This window comes from Triticum urartu, chromosome 2 (genome assembly GCF_003073215.2).
Source record: "Triticum urartu cultivar G1812 chromosome 2, Tu2.1, whole genome shotgun sequence".
NCBI classification, from domain to species: Eukaryota; Viridiplantae; Streptophyta; class Magnoliopsida; order Poales; family Poaceae; genus Triticum; species Triticum urartu.
In genome coordinates, this window is record NC_053023.1 from 26,767,091 (window position 1) to 26,794,542 (window position 27,452).

Genomic DNA, 27,452 nt, shown 5'->3' on the forward strand with positions numbered 1-27,452 from the left:
GTGACATATTTAAAAAAATTAGAAACTGCCATGTTAAATGTTTTAGACAAAATTGCCATATAAAAGGAGATACCATCTCGGTAAAAGAAAATAAAGCTAAAAAAGGAGCGCCTGGTAATGGAACCCATGTACGAGTTATCCCATCTGAATGCTCAAGCCACTGCCCAGCGTAGCAAGCTGAGGTACTTTGGAAAAACTGAAACGTTTGTTGGCTTTAATCTTGAACTACTTTTCAAATCTGACGTGTCGTCAACCCTGCGTTGAGATCCGTGCAACGGTGGGGAGGATGTTCGTTGGGAGATGCCAAATATCAGACATACGTCTGGTAACACTTTCCTTTTTATATACTTCCTATGTATCAAAATATAAGGAACATCTTGTATTAGTAATATGGAGGATGTAATTCAGCAAGTTCCCCACGTGTCGTGCACTAAAAACGCGCGAGGAACGAGCTTTTGGTTGATTATGTTGTTAGGAATCCAGCACATGATCTTTTTTTTTGATTTGATGGCTTTTTAACTAACCAGACGTGACGCTTCGGGTTGGTCAAGTTGTCAGGGTTGGACCTAGCCAAAAAAACTTATCCTTAACCGAGTAGGCTTCGCCACTAAGGCTGGTCATAATGGAGACTAACTTATACTAGTGTCATGCATATGACACTAGTGTAAGTTACTAGTATCTTTATAGTGCAAAGTAACATAGTAGTAATGTCATAGATGACTTCATTTATTAGCTCGTAGACTCATCTTTTTTCGGAAAGCGCTATGTTACAATAACATATTATGTTACTTTAAACACCTTTTTTCTCATTAATAACATGCCACATAAGCAAAATCTTTTTGAAGTGTGCCATGTTACTACCTAAGTTACTCCCACTATGACTAGCCTAAAGATAACTAGTCTAGGGAGATGACCCTCGAATTCAAGGCCAATCCTGAACTTAGATGGAATCTTTTATTATACAAATCAACAGGGCCGTGGGACATCCTGGATGCCCGAGATATAGGACTCTTCGACCGAGGGTAAGATCAAATCAGAAAGCTATATGCAAGATTAGACTAGTTTGCAAGGTAGAAGACTCAATATAAAGAGCAGCTTGAGAGAGACCGAGGAGTGTCCTTGATTTGAAGACCGTTTTAGGGGTTATTGACGGAGTCCTGAATTAGGGGTGTTGGGCATGTTGATTGCCCGTCCCTTGGGTTGGGCCGAGTATCCCCCTAAAACTATCACTGGTGGGCCTCGTTCGTCTGATCCAGAAGCATAAAGAAGGATTGAATCGAGATCCCCCGGGCCGACCTAAAAAAAGGACCAACTTTTGTACTAGTGAAACGGAACGGAGGCGGTAGGGCTTTTGCCAAATCTGGAGCTTGTCCCCTCCATCCCCCTTCCCCTCCTCCGTCGTCTCCGCGGCGCCTCTTCCCCCGAGCTTCCGAAACCCCGCCCCAAAACCCTAGCCGACCGAGGCCGCCTCCGCGAAGATGAGCTACGCGGCGTACAAGATGAAGCACTGGCCGACGGGCATCGAGCACTGCGCCGCCGGCTTCATCACCCACTGCCCCTCCGACGCCGCCGCCTTCTCCGCGCCCGCGCCGGGGCCGGCGGCCTCCCCCTCCGGGGCTGAGAGCGACGCCGACTCCTCCGCCGCGGCGAGGCGGCCCAGGCGCCTCGGCCCCACCCCCAACCTCGTCGTGGCGGCCGCCAACGTGCTGGAGGTCTACGCCGTCAGGGCCGATGCGGCGCCCGCCGAGGACGGGGCCGCGTTCGACGGCATCCTGGGGGCCCGCCTCGAGCTCGTGTGCCATTACAGGTGCGCGCCCGACTGTCTCTGCATTTTATCTTTCATTTAGTCTGTATTCAGTTCACGAATTGGATGTATGTGTGGTGGTTTTAGTTGAATATAATCCTCTCGGGTGGCATTCAGGCTCCATGGGAACGTCGAGTCGATGGCCGTGCTGTCGGATGGGGCGGAGAACAGGCGAGACTCCATTGCGCTCGCTTTCAGGGACGCCAAGATAACCTGCTTGGAATTCGATGATGCCATCTATGGACTGCGCACTAGGTATGCACGCTTGCTTGCTCATTCTTATAACCGTTAAACATGTAGCTTAAAATTGCAGTACCTTGTAATTTTGGCAGAGGGACAACTTTCCAATAACAGAGCAACAAGCACATTTTTTGTCAATTATTCAGAGAATAACATCTCTTTAGTATTGTACCTTGTTAGAATGTATCACAGCCTTACATGATCAAGAGGCTGATGGTTGAACTATAGCACTACAATTAGTGCCATTCATTTTTGTGTACCCCTCTTTCCGATGCCGATAAATCTAAGTAAGCAGGGCTTCTTTGATTCCTAGGAGTTTCTCCTATGTTGGTTATTTGATTGTAAGATTGCATTCCATAGGAAATTTTCCTCGGTGGTCTTTACTCATTAGTACCACAATTTCAACTGAAAATTTTCATTTACTCAAACACCTGGAACGACTCCTGTATTTATTCTATGGTGCAACCAAACAACCTGTCAATTACGTGGGATTCAAGGTGGCATGCCAACACAATTATATGTTTTCAGAATCCTGCAATTGTAAGAGGACCCGCATTTCTCTATTTACTGAATCTAGTTTGCTATCTCACACTTGCTATGAATGGACATGTTATTTTATCAACTTATTTTTCATAATATTTCAGCTCAATGCATTGCTTTGAGGGCCCAGAATGGCAGCATCTAAAAAGAGGCAGGGAATCATTTGCTTGGGGTCCTGTCATAAAATCTGACCCGCTAGGCAGATGTGGCGCTGCACTTATTTATGGACTACAGATGGCCATTCTGAAAGCTGCCCAGGTTATATTTCATTGCATCACATATTTTTAACAAGTGTGAATTATTTGGTGTTTTTTCTGTCTCTTGTTTTCTTTAGTAGCAGGTTTCAATATTTTTGGAATTTGTTATTTAAATTTTTTGTCCTGTGCACCATGATTCCCTTTTCTAGTCCAGTAGAATCACCAATATATTATTGTTCTCCAGTTTTCCTATGTTTTCCATATCGATTGGTAACTTATGTTCTTTTATACAATATTAGGTTGGACAGAGCTTAGTGGGAGAAGATGAACCTACACGTGCACTGAGTTCTAGTGCTGTCCGTGTTGAGTCATCATATTTGATTGACTTACGAGCTTTAGAGACAAATCATGTCAAAGATTTTACATTTGTGCATGGTGAGATAAGATCTCTTTCTGCATATAAATTTGTTGCACATCCTACATCTTCAACATAAAATTCCATGCTTTTTTTCTGAACTCTGTTGAGCTTCAATGCATAAGTAAGCATGACACTAGGGGATAGTTCTTAGGCATATCTAAATTTGCTAAAACAGCGTGTATGGCAACAGCTACACCCATATCGGGCAATTACTTATCTCTTTATGATTTGAATTTTAGTTTCCTGTTATATAAGGTCTGCTACCTTAATTTGAAGATGGCTTGCTTGAGATAAGTTGACCATCCCTCCAAGTTTGTCTCTGTCGTCTACGATCTAATCTATTCTCCAACCAAGCCACTCCGCTGGCCATCCACCCTATGGTGTTTACACTTGTTATGTGCTTGCTACTTGATACACAACAAACCATTGAAAGATCTAGCATATTAAGTACACCATAACTGTTGCTAAGAAGTCCACAGTGCAGCGCATGAGCATGTGTTATCTCCAGTGTTCTACATAACTTTGAAAGACACCAGATGCATAAGAAGTCATAAATGTGTCAAATACTTGGGCTTGAAAATGTCCAGTAAGTTTATATCCTGCAGATATTAACTAAGGATTTTTGTAGAATTTCTCCATAAGATTACTCCTTAATTCTAAAAGCGTGATCCAAAACATTATCTTAGTGAAAATTGATTATGGTTCTAGTTCACTTAATTTATATGTTCACCACTAGTGTAACAACTATCCAAATGTGAAATGGCACCACTCATGGCATTTTCTTCTATTATCTCTTCAGGTTATATTGAGCCTGTATTGGTCATACTACATGAGCGAGAGCCTACCTGGGCTGGGCGTATCTCATCAAAGCACCATACATGTATGATATCAGCATTTAGTATAAGCATGACACTGAAGCAACACCCAGTGATATGGTCTGCTGCTGTAAGTATATGACATTGATTGTCAGCTTTGACATTTCCTGTCTTCTGTATCTTCCACATCCATCTTTCATTAATAAATGTTGTAATATACTAAGGTGTTTTCTGTCTTCTGCACATTATCTGCCTTCCATTTGGCTCCAATGCACAAATTTGAGATTATAATCACAAAATGTTTTTTGCTTCCAGAACCTACCGCATGATGCATACCAAATTCTTTCTGTGCCTCCACCTATTAGCGGTGTTCTTGTCGTCTGTGCAAATTCTATCCACTATCATAGTCAGGTTTGGTCCCTCTAAATACAAATGTGGACAGGCTTACATTATTTTTCATTTGCTGATCCTGAGTCATTGAATTTTTTGAATTTCTTTGTTGTTGCAGTCCACTTCTTGTTCCCTTGCCCTCAACAATTTTTCATCACAGCCAGATGGCAGGTACTATTTGTGATATAGGTTAAGACTATAAATTCTTCATTTCTGATGACTTTCATAACTTTTGCCTGTCCATTCTCTCTTATCTCATTAACGAAATGTAATGTCTTTGTTCTGGTTGATTATAATAAGATATCTATAGATCTCGAGCACCTAGTAAAGTTACATGCACACCACTAAATGAACAGTGCCTGTTCGGAAAAAGTTTATATAATCCTTACTCAAGGAATTATACTGTCACCAACCAACTGTATTCATAAGCATCTCCCAGAAACTTTGTTTTCGTACTTGTAGGCTTGTAGCTGCTTATGTTTCCAAGCCCCATATCATCATCTTTCAACTTGGACTCATCATATAATATAATGGTTGTCTCGCAGCCTACAAGTCATTAATGCTCATGGTGTTATGCAGTCCAACAGTCAACAGACAGAATCACCTGAATACATGATCTGTAATAGTGTAATTGAAAGATGTGAATTGGGTGAATGTAAAGTGAATTTACAATAACTTGATTGGTGGTTGATTTCACGTGTGCATAACTTTCGTGGTGCTTATGACACTAACAAATATGGAAAACCTATCTCATGATGCTCATGTGCTTAAGTTGCTCGAAGCTTATATAAACGATGTGACAAATGGTATAAACGACGTGACAAATGGGATCTATATCTTGTGTCATTCAGCATGCAACTGTCAAGGTTATGCCAACTTGCAGGTCTAAAAAAACCCTGACATGAACATGCCACAAAAAACACATAAACACCATGCATGAATGTATACCATTCAACAATCGACACATTGGAAAAAAATTGTACGTGAACTTTAGTTTCTCGCCACTCAAGCCAGCATATGTGCTAGTGTGCCAGGTACTCTCCTGTGGTCCTACCATACGGTATGGACTATGATTAATTCTGTAGCTACTTGTGCGCGGTATATTAAGTGCGTACAATGCAGGAACGCGACAGCATCTTGTACCTTCTTTGGAGATAAAAATACAATTTTATTAGTTGGAAGATATTTAGTTAGGCAAGCGATTTTGATTTAAATAGCAAGATTAGGATATGTTATGGTTTAGTCATGTAGGGATTCTAGTCTTTTCAGGCCAAGCATGCCCTTGTATAGCAAATACTCACTTGGCTGGCCCCTAAGAATAGTATCCCTGCTTGCCCAACAAACATTATTATCTTCCTATTCAAACCAATGGTGAAGCACGGAAAAATTAAGACTAATGGTGTGTGTATTATGAATTAAGCATAGAGAGAAACATGTAAACTTTGAACTATGTAGTTTAAATTATTCATGAAGAATGGATGTAATAGCGAATTGAAGAATCCAGAACATCATATTTTGATTCTTGTGTTGTCTGGTATACCTATCCAACCATACTAAGCCAAGGGAATGTTTGTATATGCTCCCATGCGGAACTGTTGGACACTTGCATTTATTAATTAATTTGTACCTGCACCTCCACCTCCACCTTTTATTCGGGTCAACCGGTGTTAACAGGCGCAATTTACTAAACAAAATTCTCTGCTATTGAATATCTCTTTCACATTGTGACTTGTGCCATTTGTTGTCAAACCGGAGAAATGCTTTTGAAGATGAGCAGATGAAAACCTGAACCTAGTTTTGGTGTGGTTCGCTCAATCCTGAATGTGTCCAGCTGGACATTTGCTGTGAAATATATGGTAATAATTATTAACAACGAACTGTATCTTCTTAAAATGGGATATGGTGGTTCTACCTATGAATATAAAACTGACTTACATGTGCAGTGCATGTTTGACGAACCACTAAGTTTGTACCATATATTTGATGTCTTAGTTTCTTCCCCTCCAGTATATGTCAAAGCTGGTGACCTTTTCCTTATCTTTGCAGTCCAGAAATTCCTAAATTAAATTTCCATGTGGAGCTTGATGCAGCTAAAGCGACATGGTTATCCAATGATATTGTAATGTTCTCGACAAAGACCGGAGAAATGCTGTTACTTACAGTAGTTTACGATGGCAGGTATGGTAACTCTATGGATCATTATCTATCCTATTGTTGTGCAGCTGTTCTAGCTTTCGTAGGCGTGAGTTGATCATTATCTGCTTCTTTTTCTTTCACAGAACTGTGCGAAGATTAGATCTTATGAAGTCAAAAGCATCTGTCATCAGTTCGGTTGGTTGCTCATACTTTTCTTGTGCCTATATACCTTTTCATATTTAATATTATCAACCCCTCTTATGTTATTGATCCATCTGTGCGCAGGGTGCTACGACTATTGGAAGTTCATTCTTCTTCCTTGGTAGCCGTTTGGGAGACAGCCTTCTTGTGCAATTTTCCTGTGGTGTGGCAACATCTGTCTTACCAGATCTAATAGACGAGGTATTTTTGACTTTTGAGATACCTTTCTCAATGTGCCATTCTGCTGGAAGTACTTTTCGCATGTACTGTAGATGGTCTAAATATTTATCTTAGAAATGGCTTGCCGTTGAATGTTTTAAGCATAGTTGCTCAACGCCTAAACCCAAAGATTTTTAGAAATGGCTTGCCTGTTAAACCGGAAAAGTCCAGAAGCATGGACTACACCGGCTTGTCTTCCTCGGATATGTCAAAGCACCAAAGATTCCAACCAATAAGGCATCTGACTCAATGAATTCTATGCATAAATTCTGCAGGACATGACTGAATCTGTTACCTGTCTGCTATATTTAGAATGGGATCTTAATCATTGATGTTCATATGTTTCTTTGATGGAAATGACCTACGGAGTAGACATGGAAATGTTACATCTACCTTAAGCCACACGTTATATATATGTTTACCAATACGTGTTTATTAATCAATATTATACTTTATAGGTTTACTATATTACTATAAAGTTTATAGTGTTAGTTGTGCCGATGTATCTGAATTTGTCGGCCACACTGTAATAAGCTCTTGTAAAATGAAGTAAGCAAATACTGTTCCTTCATTGACTGGTGATATATGGTGATCTACTTGTGCAGCGGTCTGGTGATATTGAAGGCGACCTGCCTTTTGCAAAGCGCCTGAAGAGGGTGCCTTCTGACGTTTTACAGGATGTGACCAGTGTTGAAGAACTTTCTTTTCAGAATAACATATTGCCAAACAGTATAGAGTCAGCACAGGTCTGAAATGTCTTCGAGTTGCATGGTTGTTATTCTTTTATATGCAACTCTGTAGTGATAGAATCATATTCTTGTGTATAATCCTTTTTACTGCCATTTGTTAGTTACCACTTCAATTTACGGTTTTCTTAAAATATACATCATGAGTTTCCTTTGCATAATTTAGTAATTACTTGCTTATTGCTTCTTTCTTGCCACTAATTTGTTTCACTTATTATTCACAGAAAATCTCATATGTCGTGAGAGATAAGTTGATCAATGTTGGCCCTCTGAAAGATTTTTCATATGGTTTAAGAGTCAATGCAGATGCCAATGCAACAGGAAATGCAAAGCAAAGCAATTATGAGTTGGTCAGTTGCATGAGACTTCATCTCTGTCTTTGGCTATAATTAGGTCCATTTTGTTCCAGCTGTGCGCTTTTTTTGTTGAATATGTACATGATTCATTGTTGATTTGGAGAATGGGTATTGTCTACTGTATTCAGGTTCCTAGTCCTGCTTGTAACTTGTCGGTAATCGGAGATCCTGGTGATTTATGGGATTAGTACCAGCCAGCCAGGGGGATTAGGTCCTATTTGAAATTTACGATGTCACATGATTAGATCAGGGAAACAAATCAAAAAAATAAGAAAGGTAAAGAAATCAAGAGAGCACCTTGTTGGAGTCTATGTGAAAAGGGCTGTTAATGGTTTCCCTATGAGCTTCCAGGACTCCTACCAGAACGAGTAGATTGAACCCTGTCAGAGTGTAAGGGAAAAAAATGGTACATAAATGAGAAACGTTATATCATCAGAATAGTTGTTTTTGCGTCCTTACCGTGTATGTTACTTTCTCCAAAGTTCCTCCATATATGCTATTGAAATCACACATCTGGCACGAATGTGTCTTTATCGTTAGCTCCTCATATGTGACCTTAAGGTTAACACTCTGTTACCACCTTTGCAGCAGTATCTCTGCTGCTTCAGTGAATAAGTGGAAGGAAGTTCAACAATCTATTTGTTATTCAATTACTGAGAAGCATTTTTTTGTTCTCCAATTTAGACACCCTTTGTAACAGTATTAACTCTATTTCAGGTGTGCTGTTCTGGTCATGGAAAGAATGGATCACTTTCTGTCCTACAACAATCTATTCGCCCTGATTTAATTACCGAGGTGCATTTTTCTCCCCGCTTTTCATCCCAGTTACATAATAGGAAGAATTGAGTTTGACCAGTGAGTTGTATGTCAGTGTTCAGCTCAAACCCCAAATATTCCAGCAATGCCTTTTGAAGAACTTGACCAACATATTCGAACTTTAATCCCCTGCCTTCTAGTGGTGTTTAGTCAAGATTTTTGTCGCACTGTTCTTCATTTTTTCTTCCATGGAAATTTTTATGTTACCTACTTTATTTCGACTTACATTTGTGTTCTTTACTTGTGTAGGTGGAATTACCAAGTTGCAGAGGTATTTGGACAGTGTACTATAAGAGTTCCCGTGCACATACCACTGAAGATAATGAATATCATGCATATCTGATAATAAGTCTAGAGAACCGGACCATGGTAACAGAAATTTGATTTTTGCTGATTTCCCTTTCAGCTGTATACTGAAGTTTAATGCTTATGATTTTTTTGACATACTACCTCTGTTCCTAAATATTTGTCTTTTTAGAGATTTCAAATGGACTACCACATACGGATGTATATAGACATATTTTAGAGTGTAGATTCACTCATTTTGCTCCGTATGTAGTCACTTGTTGAAATCTCTAGAAAGACAAATATTTAGGAACGGAGGGAGTAGTATTTTGAGTGGAAGCTAACCACCCCCATAACTATTATGACATTGGAAAGACCCAAAATCCTTTAAAAAAATCATGGCTATAGGGCACACTAGGCCTAGTTTTAAAACAGGACCAACAGCCTGACAATAAACAGACAAGATCGGAGCCTACTCCTATCTGCTTTGCTAAAAAGACCATGTGAAGGAAAACGGGAAGGAGACATATTTTTGAAGTTGTCAGAGCGATGGAGAGGGCAGATCGATGTGGCAAATGGACATGGTTAATGAAATTATCCACGAATACAAAAGGACCAAAATTTCATAATATAAATTGCAAGTGTTTTGCCTTCAATAACACACACACACACACACACACACACATAACTTTGACACATTATTTATAATACAAGAACCATTGTTTTCTTTGCATACACATCTTCATACAATCGCTCTAATCCATCTTGAACAACTGCAACCTGAACATTGCACAAATTGACATTTGCATCTCCTTTCTGAACATGAGCGACTGTCTTGCTGAATTCATCCAACATCAACAACAAAATTTGTACATAAAATACATCTCAAACACAAGTTGATGCTACTGATCCAGTGAGAACTGCAGCAGCCATTTTCCTTCACCCCCAGCCTGCAGACAAAACCATCAAACAATCAGTAGCATGATTGATCCTAGCAAGTAGTAAATATGCAGCATATGTACAGGGTTAATCCACATTACAATTACTGTTTGTAGTAACAACATTGGGTTACTAGTAACCTAAGAAGCACGGATACAGAGACACGGACATGGTGATACAACCTAAGAAGCACGGATACGCCGGCGGCATGTTAGCTGGAGTCTGGAGCAGGTTCGAGGTCGAGCCCCTTTGTGGCGTCTGTGGCCGAGCAGCCTGAAAAATTAGGGTTCATATCAGTCCGAGCGTGTTACTGGGCCTCCCGAGTCCCCAGCGTGTCCCTTACGTATCCCAGGTGTATCCCTATTTTTTCTTTCTTTTTAATTCGAAAAAGAGGGGATACTGTGGGATACGCGTAGCGTGTCTGGCCGTATCGCTGTGTCCAGCCCTACTAGGATGCTGATCCGGCAGTTTCAGCCATGCCCGTGTTTTTTAGCTAGTAACGGAAGGAAAACATCAAGGTCAATTAGGAAAGAAAATAGATCAGCATAATATTGCTGACGAAAAGAGCGAAAACAGTAACGAAATTAAGAACAGAAATGAGACGACGCAAAGGGGGAGGTCGCGGAGCTGCTTACCTTGACGAGCTTGTTCGGGGAGCTCTAGGAATAATAGCAGGTGGCAGCTGCTGGAGGACAGCTGGAGCAGGTTAGTGTGGCATCGGCAAGGGGACATCCGGCTTGCATCGTCACCGTGTCCTGGTCCTGGGCATGGGGAATTGGGGCTGGGCTCTGGTTGAATGAGCTGTCGGGGGCCTTCCGGGAGGAGCTGTGGGCCATGCTGCTGCCTGCTCGGGACGAAGGGTTGTGGGACGTGGCGGGCGAGGGGCGAGCTATCCCCGAGAATCCATGACGAGCGACTGCAACATTTGGAATCGGCTTCCCACCCCCCCTTTTTCGGGCAGGGAGGCTGAGGTGATGACATGGTGGCAATTTGCTTGTAAATAACACCAACTTCAATGGCAAAGACATACGGTGATGCGGTCCTCTTTCGTGGTGGCAAAGGGGAATGGCGCCGCTGCTGGGGAGCTGGACTGCAGGCAGCACCCTGACCTGAAGCTGGCATCTCTCAGGATCCTCACCTTAACCAGTTCTGATGCCAAGTAGCAACTAGCACAGGTTCTGTTTTGGGACTTAGTTTCTGGGCTGCGGTGGATGCAGCTGGTGAGGCTTCACTCCTTGTTTATAGCTGAAATTAACTAGTACAGAACCACCTCAGTGGCTTTCTTACAGCCTAAGGCATCTTGACTTGACCCACAGACATGTACCTAAGACACAGACTTGACTCACTAGCTTACTAAGGAAAAGACTTGACTAATTGACTGACTGCTGCAAGGATTTCTAACACAAGTTCCGGTTCTTGTCGGCTTCAAGGTAGATTGTATTGAAGTCCCCACTCAGAAGCCAAAGGCCGGCATAGGGGATGGTCCCCAAAAGACAGTTTTTTGGGAATCAAGGAATTTTAGGGTAAGGGGAGATGCTCTTATGCTGTCTCGAAACTCCAGGAGCAAGTAGACCTTTTCTTTTTCTTGTGCTGTATTATGTGATTGTTTCAAAATTAGAATTTTCCAAGTTTTTTCTTCAGTGTTACATCATTTTGCCTTTGACGTATGTATTTGGTTTATTGCCTTTGTGGCTTTGTGCTTGATCCTCTTTAATTTCTTCTGATGAAGTGATTACTGACTGTATGACATTATTACGTGATGGAAGGTACTTGAGACAGGTGATGATCTAGGAGAAGTTACTGAAACAGTTGATTATTATGTTCAAGGGGCAACCATTGCTGCTGGTAACTTGTTCGGAAGGTATGGTGCTCTTTAATATTTTTTAATGTACTCAGTTACTTATACTGGCTTGGCACCATCTGTCGTGGAATTCATACATCACAACACATTCATGTTATGGACATTCATTTAAAAAACCTCATTGGTCTTATAGTAATGGACACAACCAATATATCTTGGGCTGTTGGCTGCCCTGGACTGCATGAGCCCACCAGGTCAGCACAGATCCAAGACATGTTGATGTTGATTGGTTACCTGGTCTGCACGGTCCAGTAAAACTAAGCTCAAACTCAACTCTGAGGTTGTCTAGTTTATCATTGCATTTACTCGATGTACAACTATGTAGTAGACCGATGGGAAAGTTCCATTTTGTTTGGAAAAATAGAAAATCAAGGGGAGTGCTTCCATGCTCTTCCATGATTTTTTTTCTCTGCAATCTCAAAACACGTAAAACTGTTCACTTGTGAAGTTAGTATTATTTGTCTTAATTTATACATTTCATATCTTCAGTCATGTGTAGGTGTAGCACAGTTTTTGTGTGACAACCCAGCCCTGTTGAGATTAATGCTCACGTGCTGTCCAAAAACTTAAGCATGTTATTTAATGTTCCCACACTTAGGGAACTAGAGCATCACCAACATATAATATAAACTTAGGTTAGAAAAGGTATAAACTTTTGGTTAATCTTTCTGGGATAAGGCATACAATTTGGTATAATAGGATAGGGGATCAGCTGGAGATGATCTTACATTTTAGTATTTTACATCTTTCTAGAATCATAAATGAAGTTTTTTATAATTTAATATTGAGTTATGTTCGTGACAGTTTGACATTAATAAATTAGTAGCCTTTATCATTCTGGTTTGGTTTGAATCTTTGCAGGCGGCGTGTCATACAGGTATACGCCACGGGTGCTCGTGTGCTTGATGGTTCTTTCATGACACAAGAGCTAAACTTTACTGCGCATTCTTCAGAATCTTCATCGTCCAGTTCTGAGCTTCTTGGAGTGGCATCTGCTTCCATTGCAGATCCATATGTTCTTTTGAAGATGGTTGATGGAACTATTCAACTTCTTGTAGGAGGTATAGTATATCCACTAGTCCATCATTTTTTCAGTTATGCTTTCTTGCTGTGGCCTTATATATAAAATTCAGTCAACCTTTGAAGTTTAAGTTAACCAATAGTAAGATAGGACAAATTTGTCAGTAGTGTGAGAGAACTTGTTCGAGAACAATTGTTATACAGAGATCATTGTAGCGACTGAATAGGCAATTGGAAGGTGAGTGGTGCAAAATACTTATCTAGCTTCTGTATAGCTTCATAGTGCGCTTCAACATGTGAAGGTTTCCCTACAGCTGAAGATAGAAGTTAGCAAGCTGGTGCTTTCTCATTAGATAAATATATATGTACAAAGCTGTGTATTCAATCATAACATGTTTGTAAAAGGGAAAGATCTAGCTCACATCCTTAGTAAAGTGCTACCTTGTGAATTTAGGTGAGGTTTGGATGGAATGAAGTGTGATCTCAGTTCTCGGACAAAATAGACGTATATTTTGTGAAGATTTTGTTCATAGATAAAGAGATGATGTAAAAGAGAAAGATCTAGCTTAAATACATGATGTTTCATTTTCTGATGCAGATCATTCTACTTGTGCTCTTTCTATCAGCGTTCCCAGTATTTTTACAAACTTAAGTGAAAAAGTATCTGCGTGTACACTTTATCGTGACAGAGGTCCTGAACCATGGCTGAGAAAGACACGTAGTGATGCATGGCTATCTAGTGGTATTGCAGAACCGATTGATGGCAGTGGTAGTTCATCTCAGGAGCAGTCTGATATATACTGCATCATTTGTTATGAAAGTGGTAAACTAGAAATTTTTGAAGTGCCTAGTTTCAGATGTGTTTTCTCTGTGGAAAGTTTCTTGTCTGGTGAGGCTCTTTTGGTTGATGCAAAAGGAAGACAGGATGACACTAAAGTTTCTCTAAAGAAAGAAGTAGCGGATAGCATTCGGGTAGTTGAGCTTGCAATGCATAGATGGTCTGGCCAGTTCAGTCGCCCATTCCTTTTTGGTTTATTGAACGATGGGACATTTTTGTGCTACCATGCTTATTGCTATGAAGGCTTGGAGAGTAATGTGAAAGACAATTCATTTTCACCTGCTGGTTCTGTGGATCTTGCCAGTGCCAGTGATTCGAGACTAAAGAATTTGAGATTTCACCGAATTTCTGTTGACATTACATTACGAGAAGACATATCAAGTCTTGCACGACCGAGAATCACAATTTTTAACAATGTTGGAGGTTATGAAGGATTGTTTCTTTCTGGCACGAGGCCAGTCTGGGTTATGGTTTGTCGACAACGATTTCGGGTGCATCCACAGGTATGTCGTTGTTATGCTGAGGTTTTTGTTGTCTTCCAGTGTTTATTAAGTTTCATATACTTCCAACACCCCGTCTCACGTGTGGCTCGGTAAGGCCTAAACATGGACAGAAAGAGGGCAAGGAACTTTTTTATTTAATTGCGAAAGCCGAGGCTTGAACCAAGTTCTTGTGGCTCTAATATCATATTAAGTTTCATGTACCAACCAGTAGAAGCAAAAGTCTGAACCGATGGAGGTTGGGCAATCCTAATATACTTCAACATATTTGACCCCGTTTCTTGTTTCAATCTACGATCGAATACTTGTTTACACGTATTTCAAACTATTTAATTTCTTTGCATGTTGAAGTGTATAGTAGTTTCCAAATTTGATGGAGTATAAATCAACTAAAGCGATCTCACATGCATGCCTCTAGCTCTCTGAATGCTGCTAATGTCACGAGTCAACACTTTTAGACAATGCATAGTTCCCTAGTTAGGCTCACTTTGCTGTTGCTTTATGTGCTGTGCTGAGATGTGGTATCTAGTTATTTTTGTTTTTTTGCTGATTGCAGCAAGATTTTGCTGTTACATCCGATCGCAAGAGTCTTTCAACTAACTTTAAATTTGGATTGAGAAATAAACATGCTGTTTTGAAAAACCAGCACAATGCCAATTACCTTAGCCAACATCGGAATGGTTAAACATTTCTTTTGTTTCTGCATAGTAGATTTAGATGGTCATATAAGCCACCTTTTTTTTCTTCTGGAAAAGGTAATGAACGAACGTTCCCTGGGAATGGTTTCTGGCACGAACTCTGTGAGTAAATAGGCTGACAGTGTGGGACCTCGATGAGCAGGGCGCACGGTGTCGTTCGTTCCCAGGAGCATCCCAGAGAACGGCGTCGTTCGCTTGCGGGAACCTCCCAGAGCACACGATTGTCCGCGCCAGGGGCACCAGGGTGGGCATGTTCACTCCCTATTAGTGTCCTTTTTATTATCTGCATGATGAGATATGCCCACAACTCTTCAGGCTTAAGTTGATTCTGAAGTACCAAATCGATTTAAATTGATGTGGTGTTTCTTACAACCAAATCTTATTTTGTCATCTGTATGGTATACTTCCTCCCTTCCTAAATATTTGTCTTTTTAGAGATTCAAATGGACTACCACATACGGATGTATATAGACATATTTTAGAATGTAGATTCACTCGTTTTGCTCCATATGTAGTCACTTGTTAAAATCTATAGAAAGACAAATATTTAGGAACGGAGGGAGTACTATGCAAATGGAAATCTGCATTTATATGCAGCTTCAACTATAACTATATTTGCTTCTAGTCATCGGTGTGGTCCTATCTAAGCCTGTCCCATTTTGCAGTTATGTGATGGTCCCATTGAAGCCTTTACTGTTCTCCACAATGTAAACTGTTGTCATGGGCTTATATATGTTACATCACAGGTAAGGAGTTGTTTGAATATTTGTATCTCTCCCATATACTTTTAAGAAATAGGAAATTTTAAGATTGGTAATTTTTCATGTTTTAACAGGGTTTTCTGAAGATATGTCAACTGCCCGAAGCATATAACTATGACAACTACTGGCCTGTCCAAAAGGTAAAATTTGTTTAGGTATGCATAAGTTGTATCTCATTTTGTTGCAGCCTTTTCATTTATTGCACCTTTGCAGATCCCTTTGCATGGCACCCCTCATCAGGTTACATATTATGCCGAGCAGTCTCTGTATCCACTTATCGTGTCTGTTCCTGTAAGTAGCCTGTATCCTCTGTTCCCAATGATAATTTGTAACACTGTTTTGTTGTTGCCATCTTCGATTATGGTTGTCTGGCACCATCACACATAATAAACTATGCTCATTTATCTTGTTCAATTGCTCATTTTATATTTCTGCAGGTTGTTCGCCCCCTAAATCAAGTTCTGTCAATTATGGCTGATCAAGATTTGGTTCATCACATGGATAATGATGCTACAAGTGCCGATGACCTGCAAAAAACATATACTGTTGAGGAATTTGAAGTTCGCGTATTAGAGTTGGAGAAACCTAGTGGACGTTGGGAGACAAGGTCCACTATTCCGATGCAATCATTTGAAAATGCTCTAACTGTGCGCATTGTTACATTGCATGTATGTATTTCTTTTAACCTTCCATACTTAAAACAAATTTAAAGCTGTTTCGACTCGCTCTAGATATTGGTCTTTAATTATGACAAAATTAAACAGATCAAGGAGACACGGCTTCTACGTTTATATTTGCCAGCTTCTATATTTGGCCTTAAAATCTATCTGATCACAAACTTCAGTGACGAAATGTTCATATGTATTTTTCTATTCACAAAAAGGTTCTGCATTTCCACTTCAGAACACAACCACCAAGGAAAATGAAACCCTGATGGCCATTGGGACTGCTTATGTTCAAGGGGAGGACGTAGCTGCCAGGGGACGGGTGCTTCTGTTCTCTTTCACTAAAAGTGAAAATTCTCAAAATCTGGTAATGTAGGGGAACTCTGTTGCTATTACATGTTTTCAACTTCATCACAATTTACTACTCCCTCCGATCCAAATTACTTGACGCTGGCTTAGTACAACTTTAGTACTCCCTCCGTTCACTTTTGTAAGTCGTTTCAACCAACTCAAAATAGGCTGTTTTGCACATTGTCTGAAATGTCTTCAAGGTCTTATAAAAGTGAACAGAGGGAGTATAAAATTGTACTAAGCCAGTGTCATTATTTGGATAGGAGGGAGTACTATATTAATTTGCTAACATGTAAAGATTAATTCCAGGTAACAGAAGTCTACTCAAAAGAGAGTAAAGGTGCTGTATCAGCTGTTGCGTCACTTCAAGGTCATCTGCTGATAGCTGCTGGTCCAAAGATCACATTGAGCAAATGGACTGGTTCTGAATTGACCGCTGTTGCATTCTATGATGCTCCTTTGCATGTTGTGAGCTTGAATATTGTGAGTATTGCACAACAATTGATTCTGAATATGTTGCTCCTTTGCATGTTGTGTCCACACTTAATGCTTATCCATATAATCAACCTTCCTCAGTCCCTCATACAAATAGAAAAATCTTGTGTTTCCAACTCTTTCATGTGTTTTGAGGACAACTTAGTAAGGGGAAATAAATACTGAGGTCGTGCTTAATCTTTTCTGTTTCAGCTAAATCTATTCTGGCTTTGAAAGAGTAAGCTGAAATGCCATGCTTAATGAATGGGCTTGTTGGAACCTAGTCAGGTTCTCAAAGTTTTCCATTGTGCTACCTCCGTAATATTTCCCATCTCAGAGACTGTCTGCTGAGGGCCTATTTCCTGTGCAAATGGACATTTTTTGAAATTTGCAAATTCCATGGAGTTCATTTGTAGAACTTTATTATAGATTCTCAAAGAAAAATGCACTAGTACGGTGGGACATGTTTTACATCGGCTAACGACTGCTTTGTTCTCTCTGCTCTTATGGGTCCCGTGTTGCTCTTCACCAAGAGCCATCACACTATGGATCTCCTCTTACTCAAGCAGGTGTATTAGTTCCGTCATTCCTTGACTTCACCACCTGTGGCCTCTGTCAATGCTGTGGTTTATAATATTTGTTTCTTGGCAAATTATACGGTCCACCAATTTGCAGTCCTTACATAATATAATTGTTATCCATTTAGGATTTGAATACTATGTATTGCCCAACTGGTTTGATTTCATATTCATTATGATGTTATACATTTTTTCTTGTATCTTACGGTAGGCTGTTGCATGACTTAATAACATGTTTATATTGTGATTCTGCATACGAGATGCAGCAATTGTGCAGTCCTGTGATATTCTTTAAATTTCCAGGTCAAAAATTTCGTTTTGTTTGGCGATATCCATAAAAGCGTATATTTTCTTAGCTGGAAGGAGCAAGGTTCTCAATTGACTCTGCTTGCAAAAGATTTTGGATCTCTAGATTGCTTTGCAACTGAGTTCTTAATTGATGGAAGCACACTGAACCTTGCAGTTTCTGACTCTGATAAAAATCTGCAGGTCATTCTTTCTTATAATCTTTTATGTTACTGGTTTGTTTCATTGTTCATTCTGTACTATTTGATCCATCTGCCAGTTATTTACTTCGAAATGAGTTCTTGATGATACTGAATCAAAAAATCATTGAAGCATCAAACTATCACTTACTACTGGACTGGTTCCTGTGATATTATCTTTGCTAGGGCCATCCATTACCAGAGTTTATACATAAACATATTAAGTAATAACTGTAGACATTCTCTCTTTGAACTAGTTGTGGACTTGATGTCAGAAAATCATCTAGTAATCGGAATCAAGGAAATAATTATATTACTACTCTTTAAAGATATTCGACATATTGCTGAGCAGCCTGAGCTTGTGTGCTTTGTTGGCAAATATAATTGGGGATACTACTTGACTTGTACAGCATATGCTTCCTATTGAACACCTGAGTTAGTTGGATATAGTGCAACATGGAAGTGCCACCCTGTCCACTTGATTATTCACTTCACTCTAACAAATAACATCTTGCAGATCTTCTACTATGCTCCCAAAATGGTGGAGAGCTGGAAGGGGCAGAAGCTCCTTTCCAGAGCAGAGTTTCATGTTGGAGCCCATCTGACCAAGTTTATGAGGCTGCAGATGCTTCCCTCTCCAGGATTGGCATCTGAGAAGACGAATCGTTTTGCCCTTCTTTTTGGTACTTTGGATGGTGGTATTGGATGCATTGCGCCTATTGATGAGTTGACATTCCGCCGGCTTCAGAGCTTACAGAGGAAGCTTGTAGATGCCGTCCCCCACGTGTGTGGCCTGAACCCAAGATCATTCAGGCAGTTTAAATCCAACGGGAAGGCACATCGTCCTGGACCAGATAACATCATTGACTTTGAGCTTCTTGCACAGTAAGTGAAGCTTCCACACATCAGCTTATATTATTTTACCACTTCTTATGCGGCCCTTATGCTCTCTGCAAATCTTGTTACACTCTCCAAATATTTTGCATTGTCTCTTCATGTAAAGAAATCCTCCCTCCATCCCCAAATAAGAGTCGCTGTACTAAATCAGCGACACTTATTTTGGACGGAAGGAGTACAAGTATTCCATTCAAGCCAAGATCTGAGATGTATTGATCTTTGGTGTCTGGATGCTGCTATTGCCGGTAGAAGGGTAGTTGTGGTAGATACTAGATAGGACTAGATAGGGAACAGCAAGTTGAAATTTCTAGCTGCAAACATTAAGAGTAATTAGATTGTAAAAGATCAGTACGATTGGGAAAAAAAAGGTCAGCTCTGAAAACCAGACACTCCAAATATCACGTCTGACTGATTGCCATACACCTTCTGCAAGCTGGCCAGTTCTCACTGGTCTAGCCTGTTAAAGCCTCTGCTGTACGACATCTGTTGTTCTTTTTAGTCGTATTGCTTTTTTTCTCATGCCTCTCTAATCCACATTTTACCCTCTACATTTGTAGCTATGAGATGCTATCGTTGGAAGAGCAGCTTGACATCGCACAGCAGATTGGGACTACCCGTGCGCAGATCCTTTCCAACTTTGCTGATATTTCGCTAGGCACGAGTTTCCTGTGAATTAAAGTTTTGGGCGATCATGTTGGATCTAACACCATGATACAGTTGGAAAAGCTAGCGGTGCATGGCAATTCTGGAGCTGCTTGTTGATTCTTGCTTAACTCCGGAGACCTAGGCACTCAGGCATGTAAACATGACATGTGTACGATAGGATTAAATGCTGGCCAGTTTGATCTTTCTGAGTAAATTACAGCCACCTTGCCGCGTACATATGGTTAGCACTTGGAAGCGCATTGTAAATGGCCATGGTGGTTAATTTCTTTCTAAGTAGTAGCTGCTGAGCTTCTTGTGTTGCTCCTTCCTGGACATGTCCCTGATGACTGTAATCTTAGTGACTTGCGATACAAATTTCACTGTCAGTTGGCCATGTGATTGTCGGACGCATTTCTCTGTTATGGAAACTTTAGCTTTTTATTAAGGAAAACGGTAGCAAAGGTTTCAGTCCGACTCTTTGTGGTTCAGTGACGTTCAATCTGGCGTTGAGCTCCCAGATTGCTAGTATTGCCATATGTTACGGAAAGCCTAGCGCAACGCCGTAACTTTGACTAAGGAAACATGTACTCCCTTCGTCCGTTTGAGCAACTGCTAATATGGGACGAAGGGAGTATTATACTCCTTTTACAAAAAGTTTATCTTACAGATTCATCGTCAAATGAAGTTTCTAACTATATAATTTTGTGGTTGTATTATACATTTTTTATTAGTCAAATTGAAGACCTAAAAACCTGTGCCCAAATTATGGTAAAGTGGGAAACTTTGCAAGCATCACGAGCTGAGTCAGCTCATGTGTCATGGCACATGCATGGTTTGTGCCGTTGATGGACTTAAGTGCATTGGGAACATGAAACTGGCATGATCCTGCATTCCTGCTTGCTGAACTAATGAAATTGTCTCGAGCAGGATGATCAGGTTAATTAAAGATCCATGTCTATTGATTTGACACAATTAAGATAGAAATTGTACAAACAGCGGACGGAAGTATGTAGAGACAATGTTACTGTAATCATTGAACAACTATTGCATTGTCAATGAACCTAACAAGTTTGACTAAAGCCGAAAGTCATCTTCAGGTTCTTCCATAGCTTTTAGAAATTTATTAGATATGCATTTGTCCAATTAAAACATCCATAAATTTATACTCACTCTCGGTTTTATACAGAGGAAGTTTTTTCTTTGTCAAAAACCAACAGCCCTCTGGACTTGTTTGGATGATGTTTACAGTGCACCCAATGTACCAGTAATCATACAAGCGATTCAAATTGTCCATATTTTCTATGTTAGTTGGCTTCATGATACCCGGGTTTATGAGTGCGACTATTTAAAAGTTTCATTGATCCTATGGAGTTTTAGTGGTACTAATTCGGAAAGTGAAGAAATGTTATGGTATCAAGAATAAGATGGAGATGCACTTTCACACTTTTTTGGCCCAACGAAAGACAGCGAAGGGAGAGGGGAAGTTACTGGTGTTCCTTCAATATTTACTGCACACAGGTTGGGGTGGCCAGGGCTGCGCCGCCCACAACAACAAAAAAAAAACAACGCTACGACCATGACGAATCAGCAACGAGGAAGGCGGACGGGGGCGGAGGGTGCTAGGTGGATCGACGGATGCATGACGGGCACACATCTGGGTCAAATGCCAATTTCTATGCTATTTGCAGGGTCTAATGCCTTGTTAGGTCAATCCAACACCCGTGCGCATACAGAGGCAATCAAATTATTTGGAAGATGTTCTAGCTTGTAAGGAATTTAGAAGGTCATTAAATGTTGCTTGGAATACTTCTCAAAATTAAGATGGTAAAACCCTCCTGGAGTTGCACCTGTAGAAAGCTATGTATGTTTTGAACCGAGAAGTATATTCTCTTTAAAACATTTTGGTGCTCCAAATTATAGATTATTTATTGAATATACCTTTCCAGAAGGTTGCGTGTTATGACTTATTTTTCACTTGATGGCACCAGACTGCCAAGGTGTTCGGCCAGCCATGACCTTGAAGATTACACGTAAATAAGAGAAAATAAATTATATCATTTTAAGCCATCCAACCTCAGATCAGATGCATGTAAACCCAACAACTCTAGCTAAATATATCTTCTTCTTTATGACCGTGTAGCTAAATATATCTTTGCCGGCCATATCGCCTGAAAGACTAGACAAATAACGATGGTGAAAACAAATAGATGGTGTCTGTTGTTAGAAACAACCAATCATACACCAGAAGTGCTTCTGTTAGGGCATTTCTAACTGATGCCTTATCTTGCCATAAGGGAGTATATTTGCTTTTTTTTTCTCCTCTAAACCGTGCCTAGCCGATCCCTTATAACGGTTAGTGAAGTGAAATTTTTACTCCATCCTCAATCCTCTCCTTACATTTACTCCGGCTTGCGGCGGCCAAGTAAATTTCCCCACTCTCTCTTTCTCTCCCCCCCCCCCACTTCCCCCCCCCCCCCGCCATGTCGCCGGCGCGACCCCCGCCCCGATCCGCTGCCCTCCCTCCTCCCGATGGCCGGACACAGTGGACGCCGTCCCCTCCGCCGATCCACATCGCGGATCCGCACTGCCACGTCCGCAGGTCGTTGTTCGTGACCGCTTCCTTGAGACACCGCCGCTCGGCCGATCCACCTGCCGCCGCGCCCCCACGCGGTTTGAGGACTTCCCAGACCTCCTTCGGCCGCGGCCGCCGAAGAGGACCTACTTGGGCATCCGACAGTGGTCGTGGGGGGCGTGGGTGGCCGAAGTCACCGACCGCGAGACCCACAAGTGGATGTGGGTCGGCTCCTTCCACACCGCCGAGATCATGGCCATAGAATACGACCGGTGGCAAGTCCGGTTTGACGGCCCCGACGTAATGCTCAATTTTCCCATGGGCACATGGTTGATCGACCTCGTCCCGCCGGAGCTGGGGGTGGTATCCGCTCGGATGGTGCCGGAGGACCGGGAGGCGAGGGAGCGCATCTTGGCCGAGGCCGCTAACGAGGCCTACATGGACGAGCTCCGCTGGCAGTACTCGGAGCTAGTGGAGGCGGAGCGGGCGATCTTCACCGTCAATAACGGTGAAGTTATCGTTATCTCTGGCGACGAGGGCGGCAACTACGGTGGCAACGCGGGCGGCGTGGTGGGCGGCGACGACGAGATCGATGTCGAGGAGTGGCGGAGCGTCTTCCCCCACGACGACGGCACCGGCCTGGACCTGGCTCTGATCGAGGGTGGCCTCACCCGGAAGGATTGGCTTGAACTCCACTTCAGCCAAAACTAGTTTAAGTTTAGTTTCAGTTTTACTTTATGTTTAATGTTCGGTTGCGAGAACTTTATGTGTTGGACTTATGTTTAAATGCATCATCTTTCAGTTCAAATTTGATTGAATTTGTGCAAATTTAGTTTTACTCTGCTAACTTTAGGAGATCGGCTAGGTACGGTGAAATTTTAGTAAAGTATATATACTCCACTAGGAGTTTTACTCCGGTAACTTATAGGGGATCGGTTAGAAATGCCCTTAATGGTTAGCGGAGGAGTTTTACTAACAAAAAGTCAGCGGTTATTCTCCGATGATATGGATGCTCAAAAGCAAAAGTGAACAAACAACCTGTCAGTGGATCCGTTTCTTCTCTACAGTGTTGCCCATAACTTACCTAATCTCGGACCCCGAAGCATCCAAAAAAGTTGTCAAAACTTAATTAACTAGACAATATCCTGCGCGTTGTAGCGGGATAGTACTGTACTAAATAATTTGAAAGAGACGACACACGGTAAGGAGAAAAAAAGTAAGAAAATAAAAATAAGAAATGTTTTGCAGCAGAAGATGGCTTGGATTCAATATGTAACTCTGAAATAGAGTAGCGAGGATGACTCTCTCCTGGCGCGTTGTTGTGGTAACTTTGTTAAAAATGCATAAGTAGTTGACAAAAATAACTAAATCTCATAAAAAAGTATAATCTTGAAAATAAATAAAAGAAAGTGTCTAAAAATAGAATATTTTTTTGAATTATAGTTAGAAATGTCATTTCAAACCATAATGTGAAGGATGACTAACATGAATATATGATGTGGTAGCGTTACATGCATAGACTAATATAAAAATAATTATAGTTTATAAGTTCAATGCATGATGCACTTATGTGGCAGTTTTTGCATGGCTTACTGGAGGAGAAGACCTAACTGCATGGCTTAGTGGGACATTGAGGTGGACACATTGCATGTTAAGAGAATTGGGAGCAACTTCTTAGGAATGTAAGATTACGAAAACTTTGTCTTGCTAAAATGGTTTCATCTTGGTCTTCATCCACGACAGCACTTAATTGAGATCGGTGATTAATTATCTAGCGATTCCTCTACTTTCGGTGCTTGCATTTTGTCCTCCCGATGTGCAGATGCTTGTAAGCTCCTCTCCAGTATCGGTTGTTGCGATTAATTGCACGTCCACCTAGAGGCATCCTGGTTCCTTGCCGGTCATTTTGTCAATGTGCAGATGCTTGTAATCTCAATGAAGCATCTTTCTTTAATTGCTACATTTGAGTCTAAATCGAGTTCCACAACTGTTTCACCGACCACACATATAAAACAAAACCCAATGTGCTTTGATCTCAACACCGATGGACCTTTTTTTAGAACAGCACGGTTCAGACTTGTTAAATTTTCTCCAAAATGAAATGAGAAAGAATTTGGACATGATAAGATGTGCACATAGAAAGCATTGCAATCATCTATTCATGAGGTAATAACGAAAAGGTACCACAACCTCCATTTCGAAATTGGAGACATATATGTTTATTCTTTATAACAAAATTTGACTAACTATATTTACTTCACTACTTTATAATTATGTGACAAAAAATTGGTGTTATGAGATTTAAATTTAAGTTATACCTACCTATGCATATAGCTTTATCACTTATCACATTGATAATGAATTAATTCGATTTTTTTTTGTCAAATCTTGTTTTGATAAACATAAATACGCCTTATGCATTGAGATTGAGAGTGTCACTTTGGATTTGTCAAGTGGTAACCCATTGCAATGTAGAGCACAAAGCATTGTTCATATCCTTAAGTAAAACTACATTCCAATGTATGTGTAGCATCTTCCGGCTCATTTTTTGACAAGTCAGGAAGGGCCACCTGAACATTTCCATTAAACTGTGACCGCGGCAAGATAGTAATAGAAGGGTTACATGCATGCGTCAGACCAATTGGTCAGCTTGGTAAGCTATCAATAAAAATTTGCAATCGGGGAGGGATACATGCGTCAGAGTTATCTACCGACGCATGATGCGATGCACACTTTCATTTGTTGCTACAGTTATTAATGAACTCAAGCTTTCTAAAAAATTGCCAATCTAAACATTGTTTTAGCATATAAAACTCACTCCAAGCTATTGAATCTCAACACCAACTGATTAATCCTCTGTTTTAGAAGATGTGAGCACCTCTTCATTAACTCTGAGCTACCTTGGTGTACAAGGTGGTGTGGTATGGATCTACTACGAGTCTACGAGGTAGCCCAATGAATCTCTGATAAATCTTAATCAGTGAAAGATACGGAGAACAGTTTATGTTGATTGAGATCAAATGCTGCCAGTACTGTCGGTGATTAGCTGTGCCCCTATGTAATTTTCTCACACTCGGTTAAGTGTTCAAGGAGGGTAGCTATGACATATGTTGGCAGGTGCAGATACCTCCTTAGCATTATTACTCTTGCCTCTCATCACGAGGTCATGATCTGATGCCATTAAGAAATGTGTTCAGCAAACCCACTGACTAATCATACAACAGAATTAGCTATGTAAATTGTTAGGGGAAAAGTTCTGACAATAACTAGTATAATACAAAGGTTTTACGGTAGGAGCAGCAGCAACACATATTTGGTATCGAATATTTTTCTTTGATGATATGGATTGCTGAAAAACAAAATTGAACATCAAAATTCTGGAGGGTCTGTTTCTTCTCCATAGTGTTTTTTTAAACTCTTCTCCATAGTGTTTAGGGATGGAGACGAGGCGAGTTTTCGGTCCGAGCCAACGCTCATTTCTGTGTGCGCGCACGCAGGACTGCTGGGTGTGTGCGTTGTGCGTGCTCCGTGCAACCGTGCATGCAGGCCATGCGCGTGCGTGGTGTCCCGGTGGTCATTGCCGGCCAACCAGGGCGTGCCCATGCGGCCTTGACCGGCGCATGCTGTACTGCTTTGTGTGCGTGGCCAGTGGCGAGCCAGAGCGTGGTGCGCGCGTGCTCATGTGGATCCAGCGGGGCGGCGAGCGTCGTGGACGGTGTGGCGTTGAGGAATGAGGAGGAGGGCATGTTGGGGAGGATGCGGAGCAGAGAAGGACGTGAGTGTGCCCATTCAGACATCCAGCCCTAGTGTTGCCGAAACCTTGCTAAATCTCGGACCTCGAAGCCCTCGTGAAAGGTGTTGGATTTAGGGTTTCAATCGCATTTTCTCCCATCTAGCCATCCTAATCCCGGTGATTACAACAAGTAATTGCTGCAAACTTTTCGTGCCAAAACCTTTTCATCTTGATCTTTTATCCATGAAAGCATGTAATTATGGTTGGTGGTGAATCATCAAACGATCCCTCTTTGGTTGGTGCTAGTTTTTATCTTCCCAGTGTGTAGATGCCTCTGATCTCTCCTTCCTGGCAAGTTCATCTAATTGATGATTAATTATTTGAGCTTCTCAAATGGGTGTGCGCAACGAGTGCCATTAGATTTGTGTATTTGACAGACTGCACTGACAACACAAGTTTCATACTAGCTTTTTTTAATGTATTCCCTGTCCAAGATATAAATTTTTAATTTGTTCCAGTCATGCTGATGACCTGACGTATTTTTCTTTTTTGCGGGGTGACTGGGCTATTGTCGGTGGTACTGGTATGTTTGAATTTGCGTGTGGTATTATCAAGAGAAAAGTACATGAAAAAGCAACTGGGAAAGAAATATATGAGCTTACTTTCCATGGGTTCTTCGCCCTGCAGGTGTGAAGAATATTCAGCTGTTTTTGTGGTTGATCTGTTATCTATATATATAACTACACTTCCATGTCTAGTTCTAGCGCATGCCATAAACTTTTGATTGCGGCTCTTCTTTTACATACTTTGATGCAGCTTCATATGAAGAAGATAGCTAGCATTGGTGGATCGTGGGGCCGTAAAGATGCAGGCACCCCTCGTGAGCTCACGGTAATGCCCCGGCGGCTGGTAAGCGTAACCATTCAATATTCCGGGGCAATTGATGGATTCTCGTATACGTACACTGACGAACATGGGCAGAGGCAAACCGTGGGTCCTTGGTGTTCCGGGTGGAAGGGCGGCAATACTGAAATTAAAACGGCGTGTATTTAACTCTGGGACTCCTCCTTTCTCATGATGATGCATGCATCTTCCATAATTTATAAAGTTAAAATAATAAAATAATAATGGCATCATTTGATGGCCTTTTCCTTCTTTGATCGTATGCAGGTCACCCTAGGACATTCGGAGTTCCTGAAGGAAGTATCTGGAATATTTGAAGCAACACTTCTGCTTCGGTACATCCCCTTAAACACATCAAGGGTTGAGATT

The 27,452-nt window shown here is 41.1% G+C and overlaps 1 protein-coding gene across 3 annotated transcripts; it reads left to right on the forward strand.

The window, feature by feature from the left end:
• The first annotated feature begins 1,314 nt into the window (after nucleotides 1-1,314).
• On the forward strand, nucleotides 1,315-20,346 carry LOC125535323 (probable cleavage and polyadenylation specificity factor subunit 1). Of its 3 annotated transcripts, XM_048698376.1 has the most exons (27): nucleotides 1,321-1,807; nucleotides 1,922-2,059; nucleotides 2,689-2,842; nucleotides 3,081-3,216; nucleotides 3,999-4,144; nucleotides 4,330-4,425; nucleotides 4,523-4,575; nucleotides 6,451-6,582; nucleotides 6,684-6,735; nucleotides 6,826-6,942; nucleotides 7,566-7,706; nucleotides 7,931-8,056; nucleotides 8,780-8,857; nucleotides 9,128-9,247; nucleotides 11,869-11,963; nucleotides 12,825-13,024; nucleotides 13,582-14,324; nucleotides 15,162-15,263; nucleotides 15,685-15,765; nucleotides 15,855-15,920; nucleotides 15,994-16,071; nucleotides 16,218-16,448; nucleotides 16,684-16,812; nucleotides 17,106-17,279; nucleotides 18,152-18,337; nucleotides 18,851-19,218; nucleotides 19,788-20,346. In XM_048698376.1, exons 1-27 carry the CDS (start codon nucleotides 1,479-1,481, stop codon nucleotides 19,900-19,902), a joined length of 4,386 nt encoding a protein of 1,461 aa, XP_048554333.1. In that variant the 5' UTR covers nucleotides 1,321-1,478; the 3' UTR covers nucleotides 19,903-20,346. The 3 variants fall into 3 exon arrangements, 2 of the variants coding, with proteins under 2 accessions (XP_048554333.1, XP_048554334.1); XM_048698377.1 differs by lacking the exon at nucleotides 15,162-15,263 and having other exon boundaries at nucleotides 1,322-1,807; XR_007294645.1 differs by lacking the exons at nucleotides 18,152-18,337; nucleotides 18,851-19,218; nucleotides 19,788-20,346 and having other exon boundaries at nucleotides 1,315-1,807; nucleotides 16,664-16,812; nucleotides 17,106-17,281.
• Nucleotides 20,347-27,452: the final 7,106 nt, after the last annotated feature.